The following is an 8408-nucleotide window of genomic DNA, read 5'->3' as shown; positions in this document are numbered from 1 at the left end:
GTGGGAAAAGGGGGCGGTTCCGGGTTTTATTTTTTAGGGATTTTTCCCTGTTTTCCCCCCTCCCAGGTGCGGATCATCCCGTTGGGATCCCGGCACGGCCCAAAGTTTTGGGATCCGGAAAGCCGAAAAAATGGGAAAAGGATCAAATAAAAATGTAGAATCCGCCCATTTTTACCCTGGGAAAAGCAGATTCCAGCCGGGAATGGGGGTCACTCGGACACTAATTTATTTCTATGCACCAAAAAGAAAGAAAAAGGGACAAAAAAAATAAAGGTGGGAGAAAAACCGCGGAAAAGCCGAGATTCCGGCTTGGAAACACTGGGAATTCCGGGAATTGCTGCTTTGAGGAGGCCGCATCCTCCTTTTCATCCCGTTTTCCCCTCGGATGATTCCAGTGGTTCCGATTGGGGCTGATTTGGTCCAAATCCTTCGTTTGGGATCGGTGGGGATCCAGGGATTGTCCGGAGCGGGAATGGGATGAATGGGACACAGTGGGATCTGCGGTGGGAGCCGCAATTCCTGCTGCCGTCCATGGGGATTCCCATGCAATTCCTGGGGCAATCCATGGGGATTCCTGGAGCAATCCATGGGTGATTCCCAGGGCAATTCCTGCTGTCATCCTTGGGGATTCCTGGGGCAATTCTTGGGGCAATTCCTGGTGCAATCCATGGGAATTCCTGCTGCAATTCCAGGTGCAATCCATGAGGATTCCTGCTGCGATCCACGGGGTGATTCCAAGCGCAATTCCCAATGCAATCCGCGGTTACATCCATGGTGCAATCCACATACTGCGCAATTCCCAGGGCGATTCCCGCTGCTCTTCCCGCCAAGTTTTCCACCTTCCCAAGCCAATTCCTCCCGCTCCGGCATCACATCCCATTAATTCCCCCCTTGATTTTCACATCCCAGGACCGATCCGCACGGATGCGGCGGCGCTTCCCGACTCCGGCTTTTCCCACATCACCCCTTTCATTCCCATTTCCAAGTTTTTTTTTTCCCATTTTTTTCCCCATTTTCCCATTTTTTCCCATTTTCCCATTTTTTTGGGGATATTTTTGCTCTCCTTTCGCACGGCTCCGACTTCTCCTTCTCCAAGCAAAATCCTTGGATGTTTCTCCCCCTTTTTAACACATTTTTCCTTCCAACTTTTCCCGATTCTCCATGATTTCTCTGTTCCCAACTTCATCCTTTTATTCCTTTAAAGCAAAAAGTCTCATTTTCCCATTTTTTATCTTCTTTAGGGAAAAAAAAAAGGCTCTTCAAGCCTTATTTCTCCTTCTTTTCCACTTCTTCCTGCTTTTCCTGGTTTGATCCTTGTTGTTCCTTGATTTTTTAACATTATTTTGTATTTTTCCTTTTTTAAATTATTTTTTCCTCTTTTTTGTGTCTTTTTTTCCTTTTTCCCGTGTATTCCCACCCGGAATCCGAGGCGCCGCATCCCAGTGTTTCCCTTTGGAGCCGGCGCCTCCGGCCGGGAGCAGGAGCGGATCCAGAGCGGGAAAAGGGAAGGGGAGGGATGTAGGAATCATTAAAAAGGGAAAATTCCCACTGCAGATTCACGGAAAGGCTCCGTCTGCGCCGGGAATGAATCCGCAGGGATTTGCCGGCGTTTTCCATTCCTTCTTCCCAATAAGCCAAGGGAAAAGAAAGGAGCAGCTTCCGATTGGGAATAGCAGCTCGGAACAGCGGGAGCCGGGCCGGGAAACCCGAGCTGCCGCTCTGGAATCTCTGCGGATGCTCCGGCTCCGCTCGGGATGCTCCAGATGCTCCGGATGTTCCCAATGCTCCAGCTCCTCTCCGGATGCTCCAGGGGTTCCCTGGATCCTCCCCATGTGTCCCGGTGGTGGCAGCTCTCTGGATGCTCCGCTGGTTTTCTGGGAAATGGAAGTGTCCGGGATGCAGGGATGGATGGGAGCAGCAGGAGCATCCTTGGCATGTGGAGTACATGGAGCATCCCGAGCACATGGAGCATCCCGAGTACCCGGAGCATCCTGAGGACCTGGAGCATCCGGAGTACCCGGAACACCTGGAGCATCCAGAACATTGGGAGCATCCCGAGGACCTGGAGCATCCGGAGTACCCAGAGCACCTGGAGCATCCAGAACATTGGGAGCATCAGGAGGACTTGGAGCACGTGGAGCATCCAGAGCATGGGAAGCACCAGGAGCATCAGGAGCACCCGGAGCATCCTCAGTATTTGTAGCACCTAGAGCAACCGGAGTGTCCGGAGCATCCCGAGTGTCCGGAGAATCCAGAGTGTCCCGAGCACCCTGAGTGTCCCGAGCACCTTGAGTGCCTGGAGCACCCTGAGTGTCTGGAGCATCCCAAGCATCCGGAGCATCCCGATTGTCCAGAGCATCCCGAGTGTCTGGAGCACCTCAAGTGCCTGGAGCATCCCAAGTGCCCGGAGCATCCCAAATGTCCGGAGCACCTCAAGTGCCTGGAGCATCCCGAGTGTCCAGAGCATCTTGAGTGTGTGGAGCACTCCGAGTGTTCGGAGCATCTTAAGTGTTCGGAGCATCTTGAGTGTCCGGATCCGGAGCATCTTGAGTACCTGGAGCACCTCGAGTGTGTGGAGCATCCCAAGTGTCTGGAGCATCCCAAGTGTCCCGAGCACCTTGAGTGCCTGCAGCATCCCAAGTGTCTGGAGCACCTCGAGTGTCCGGAGCATCCCGAGTGTTTGGAGCATCCCGAGTGTCCAGAGCACCCTGAGTGCCTGGAGCACCTCAAGTGCCTGGAGCATCCCGAGTGTTCAGAGCATCTTGAGTGTGTGGAGCACTCTGAGTGTCCGGAGCATCCCGAGTGCCTGGAGCATCCCGAGTGTCTGGAGCACCTCAAGTGCTCAGAGCACCTCAAGTGTCCGGAGCATCCCGAGTGCCTGGAGCACCTCAAGTGCCTGGAGCACCTCAAGTGTCCAGACCATCCCAAGCGTCCGGAGCGCCCGGATGGCGGCGGCCCCGTCCTAGTTGCCCACGGAGGGCCCGGCGGCGGCGGCCGGCGCGAAGGCTCCGTGCGGGAAGGCGCGAGCCGGGAAGGAGAGCGCCCAGGGCAGCTCCAGGGGGGCGCCCGCCAAGGGCCCCGCGGCGGCTCCGGCGGCGGCTCCGGCGGCGGCTCCGGCGGCCCCGTGCGTGCGCCGGTGCCGGTTGAGGTGGGAGCTGCGGCTGAAGCGCTTGCCGCACTGCCCGCACTCGTAGGGCTTCTCGCCCGTGTGCACGCGCCGGTGGATGGTGAGCTCGGAGCGCTGGATGAAGCTCTTCCCGCACTCGCCGCAGCCGTAGGGCTTCTCGCCCAGGTGGATGCGCCGGTGCTTGATGAGGTTGGAGCTCACGCTGAAGCGCTTGCCGCAATGGGGGCACTCGTAGGGCTTCTCCCCCGTGTGCATGCGCCGGTGCTTGGTGAGGTCCGACTTCTGGATGAAGCCCTTGCCGCACTCGGGGCACTTGTAGGGCTTGTCGCCCAGGTGCGTGCGCTGGTGCTTGAGCAGGTTGGAGCGCACACCGAAGCGCTTGCCGCACTCGCCGCACGCGTGCGGCTTCTCGCCCGAGTGCAGCCGCCGGTGCTTGAGCAGCGCCGCGTTGCGCCCGAAGCTCTTGCCGCACTCGCCGCACGCGTAGGGCCGCTCGCCCGTCTGCGTCGCCGCGTGCCGCACGCGCCCCGGCGCCCACGCGGCGCCGCACGCGCCGCACGCGCCCGTACGCTTCCCTCCGTGCACGCGCCGGTGCCGCTCCAAATGCGACCCCTGCGAAAACCCCTTCCCGCACTCGCCGCACCGGAACGGCTTCTCTCCCAAGTGGATGCGCCGGTGCCGATCCAAGTGGGAGCTCCACGCGAAGGCCTTGCCGCACTCGCCGCACTGATAGGGCTTCCCGGCGTTTTCCGGCGCCGCCGCCGGCGCCTTGGCGCACTCGGCGCACTCGGCGCGCGCCGGCCGGTGCGTGCGCCGGTGCCGCTCCAGGTGGGAGCTCCAGCTGAAGCTCTTGCCGCACTCGCCGCACGTGTAGGGCTTCTCGCCCGTGTGGATGCGCCGGTGCCGCTCCAGGTGCGAGTTCCAGTTGAAGCCCTTGCCGCACTCGCCGCACCGGAACGGCTTCTCCTCCGCCGCCGCCTTCCGCGGCTGGAGCGGCCCCGCGGGCGCCGGGAAGCCCTTCCCGCCCTCGGCGCCCTGGCCCGGCCGCGGCGCCCGGCGCTGGGGGCCGGCGCGGAAGCCCTCGGCGCGGCGGCGTTTCCCGAACCCCGGGTTCTTGGCGCAGTCGTGGCAGCGCCCGGGCGCCCGCGCCGGGAACTTCTTGAAGCCCACGCGGCTCTGCCGCTTGCCCGGCGCCTTCCGCGCCGGCGCCTCCGCTTTGCCGGGGCCCTCCGGGGCCTTGGTGGCCTCCGCGGTGCCCTTGGCCTTGCTCGGCGCCGGTCCCGGTGTCTCCGGCTTCTCCGGGGCGCCCGGTGCTGGTTCCTCCTCCTCGGTGTCGCTCAGCGGGCCCTCATCTGCGGGCGGCGCCATCGGCATTGACATCGGCATCCCCATCATCATCCTCATTGACATCGGCATCGTCATCCCCATCATCATCCTCAACCCCATTGTCATCTCCATTGAAGTCATCATCATCATCCCCATCATCATCCTCATTGACATCATCATCCTCAACCCCATCGTCATCCTCAACCTCATCGTCATCCCCATTGAAGTCATCATCATCATCCCCATCGTCATCCTCATTCCCATCGTCATCCTCAACCCCATCGTCATCCCCATTGACATCATCATCCTCAACCTCATCGTCATCCCCATTGACATCGCCATACCCATTGACATCGTCATCCCCATTGACATCGTCATCATCATCATCCCCATTGAAGTCATCATCATCATCCCCATCGTCATCTTCAACCCCATTGTCATCCTCAACCCCATCATCACCTCCATTGACATAATCATCCTCATCTCCATCAGTATCCTCATCCCCATCATCATCCTCAACCCCATCGTCATCCCCATTCTCAACCCCATCGTCATCCCCATTGAAGTCATCATCCTCCTCTCCATCGTCATCCTCAACCCCATCTTCAACTCCCTTGACATTGTCATCCCCATTGACATCATCATCCCTATTGACATCGTCATCATCATCCCCATCGTCATCCCCATCAACATCCTCATCCTCAACCCCATCGTCATCCCCATTGAAGTCATCATCCTCATCCCCATCGTCATCCTCAACCCCATCGTCACCTCCATTGACATCGTCATCCCCCTTGACATCATCACCATCATCCCTATCAACATCTTCAGCCCCATCGTCATCGTCATTGTCATTCCCATCGTCATCAACCCCAACATCATCCCCATCATCATCAACAGCCCCATCGTCATCGTCAGCCCCATCGCCACCATCTTTACCACCTCCATCCCCATGGCCATTGCCATCCGCATCTCCATGACCACGGCCATCGCGACCCTCATTGTCCTCTCCACCACCTTCCCATTCCCATCTCCATCACCATCATCTCCACCCAATTGCCTTCCTGTTGCCATCACCACCCTCCTCCTCCTCATCTCCCTCTCCCATTACCATCGGCATCGGCATCTTCACACCCATCCCCGTCCTCGTGGCCAAGGCCCTCTCCATTCCCATGGCCATTCCCATTCCCATGGCCATCCCCATCTCCATCCTCATCCCGTTGCCCATCACCATCCCCAGGGTATGGTGGGATATGGATATGGGCATGGATATGGGGGATCCCAGGGTCATCATCATCATCCCCTTGGCCATCCCCATCCCCATCCTCATTCCATTGCCATCTCCATGGTCATCTCCATTCCCATTGTCATCTCCATTCCCATGGCCATCTCCATCCCCATCCCATTGCCATCTCCATCTCCTTGGCCATCTCCATCCCCATTCCCATGGCCATCCCCATCTCCTTGACCATCTCCATCCCCATCCCATTGCCATCTCCATCTCCTTGGCCATCTCCATCCCCATTCCCATGGCCATCCCCATCTCCATCCTCATCCCATCTCCATCCCCATCCCCATGGTCATCCCAGTTCCCATGGCCATCCCCATCTCCATCCCCATTCCCATGGCCATCCCCATCTTCTTGACCATCTCCATCCCCATCCCATTGCCATCTCCATCTCCTTGGCCATCTCCATCCCCATTCCCATGGCCATCCCATTCCCATGGCCATCTCCATCCCCATTCCCATGGCCATCTCCATCTCCTTGGCCATCTCCATCCCCATTCCCACGGCCATCCCCATCTCCATCCTCATCCCATCTCCATCCCCATGGTCATCCCAATTCCCATGGTCATCCCCATCTCCATCCCCATCCCATTGCCATCTCCATCTCCTTGGCCATCTCCATCCCCATTCCCACGGCCATCCCCATCTCCATCCTCATCCCATCTCCATCCCCATCCCCATGGTCATCCCCATTCCCATGGTCATCCCCGTCTCCATCCCCATCCCATTGCCATCTCCATCTCCTTGGCCATCTCCATCCCCATTCCCATGGCCATCCCATTCCCATGGCCATCTCCATCTCCTTGGCCATCTCCATCCCCATTCCCACGGCCATCCCCATCTCCATCCTCATCCCATCTCCATCCGCATCCCCATGGTCATCCCCATTCCCATGGTCATCCCCGTCTCCATCCTCATCCCATTGCCATCCCCATGGCCATCCCCATGGCCATCCCCATCTCCAAGCCTCAGCGCCTGCTCCCGGCTGCCTCTTTGGGATACGTTGGGACCCGGAGCCGGCCGGAATTCCGCCCCCCATTCCCATTCCCATTCCGCTCACCGGCCACCATTCCCCTCCGGCGGTGCGACTCGGCGAAGGCCGTGATCCGGGGCCAGCTGATGGCGATCTCCTCGGCTGCGGGATACACGGAGCGGGATGAGCGCTCGCCCGCTATTCCCGGAGCGGATCCTTCCGGAGCCGATCCGGCCTTGGAGCGGGATGGGGCAGCACGGGGCACCAAAGAGGGCAACGATCCCATGGATCCCACTTGGCACCGGAGCCGCCTGGATCCCCAACCCCATCCGAGCGGCTCCGACGTCCCCCTACGGATCGCTGATTCCCGAATTAACCGTCTGGGGCCTTTTCCCCCCAAAACAACGTGCTGGAACGGGGCGGATCCCGCCGGGAATTCGGGAATCCTCACCCAGCGAGATGACGTTCTCGTAGTTTTCCTGCATCTCGTCCCGGGAATCCAGGGTCGCGCGCGTGCCGGCGCCTCCGAGCCGCTCCGGGCCCTGCAAGATGGGGGATTTGGGGGCATTTTGGGGCATTTTGGGGTGTTTTGGGGCATTTTGGGGCATTTTGGGGCATTTTGGGGCATTTTGGCGGCGTTTTTCACCCCAAAGCAGAGCCGGGAGGGGGATGAGGGGATGGGATGTAGGGGGGATTGGGAGGGAATTCCAAGGGGGAAGACACAGGAGGAGATGGGAGGGATTGGGGGGATGTGGGGGGGATCCCGGGGGGATCCGGGGGAAATCCCAGGGGGATGTGGGGATGGATGTGGGGGGGATGGATATGGGGAATCCTGGGGGGATGCAGGGATGGATATGGGGAATCCTGGGGGGATGCGGGGATGGATGTGGGGGATCCCGGGGGGATGTGGGGGGGATTCTGGGGGGATTCAGGGATGGATGTGGGGGATTCCGGAGGGATCCGGGGGGGATGCGGGGATGGATGTGGGGGATCCCAGGGGGATGTGGGAAGGATCCTGGGGGATGCAGGGATGGATGCGGGGGATCCCGGCAGGATGTGGGGGGAATCCCTGGGGAATGTGGGGATGGATGTGGGGGATCCCGGAGGGATGTGGGGGGATCCCAGGGGGATGTGGGAAGGATCCTGGGGGGATCCCAGGGGGATGTGGGGATGGATGTGGGGGGGATGGATACGGGGGATCCCAGGGGGATGTGGGGGGGATCCCAGGGGGATGTGGGGATGGATGTGGGGGGGATGGATATGGGGGATCCCAGGGGGATGTGGGGGGGATCCCGGGGGGATGTGGGAAGGATCCTGGGGGGATCCCAGGGGGATGTGGGGATGGATGTGGGGGGGGATGGATGTGGGGAATCCCGGCGGGATGAGGGGATGGATGTGGAGGATCCCAGGGGGATGTGGGGACGGATGTGGGGGGGATGGATATGGGGGATCCCAGAGGGATGTGGGGGGGATCCCGGGGGGATCCCGGAGGAATGTGGGGGGGATCCTGGGGGGATGCAGGGATGGATATGGGGGGGCTGGATGCGGGATGGGGGATCCTGGCGGGAGCCGGATGCGGGAGGAATCCGGGATCGGGATGCGGGGGGGGCAGAGGCCGATGCCCCCCCCGGACCCCCCAACACGAGGTTGGGGGGGGGGGGACACGGCGGGGGGGGGGGCGGGTCCCGATGTCC

The 8408-nt window shown here is 60.4% G+C and overlaps 1 protein-coding gene across 1 annotated transcript; it reads right to left on the bottom strand.

Moving 5' to 3' along the window:
- Window positions 1-2962: 2962 nt before the first annotated feature.
- Window positions 2963-7199, bottom strand: LOC148590375 (uncharacterized). Its single transcript, XM_088539107.1, has 4 exons — window positions 7166-7199; window positions 6802-6876; window positions 3098-4479; window positions 2963-3055 (listed from the first exon to the last, which is right to left on the bottom strand). The coding sequence occupies exons 1-4, from the start codon at window positions 7197-7199 to the stop codon at window positions 2963-2965; spliced, it is 1584 nt and encodes a 527-aa protein (XP_088395233.1).
- Between the last annotated feature and the right edge of the window lie 1209 nt (window positions 7200-8408).

The sequence above is a fragment of the Tinamus guttatus genome, unplaced genomic scaffold (assembly GCF_059628265.1).
Source record: "Tinamus guttatus ecotype Peru unplaced genomic scaffold, ASM5962826v1 Tinamus_guttatus_pri_ptg001390l, whole genome shotgun sequence".
Classification (NCBI taxonomy): domain Eukaryota; kingdom Metazoa; phylum Chordata; class Aves; order Tinamiformes; family Tinamidae; genus Tinamus; species Tinamus guttatus.
Note: the sequence above shows the minus strand (reverse complement) of the source record. Positions and strands in the feature narration are given on the sequence as shown.

Bases quoted from the DNA above. Each gene is read 5' to 3' on its own strand.
- LOC148590375 (XM_088539107.1), bottom strand. From the start codon at position 7,199: ATGCAGGAAAACTACGAGAACGTCATCTCGCTGG. The intron at 4,480-6,801 runs GTGAGCGGAATG...CGCCGCCCGCAG, and splicing joins CCGGAGGGGAATGGTGGCCG to ATGAGGGCCCGCTGAGCGAC. The intron at 3,056-3,097 runs GCCGCCGGAGCC...GGCGCCCCCCTG, and splicing joins CCGGAGCCGCCGCCGGAGCC to GAGCTGCCCTGGGCGCTCTC.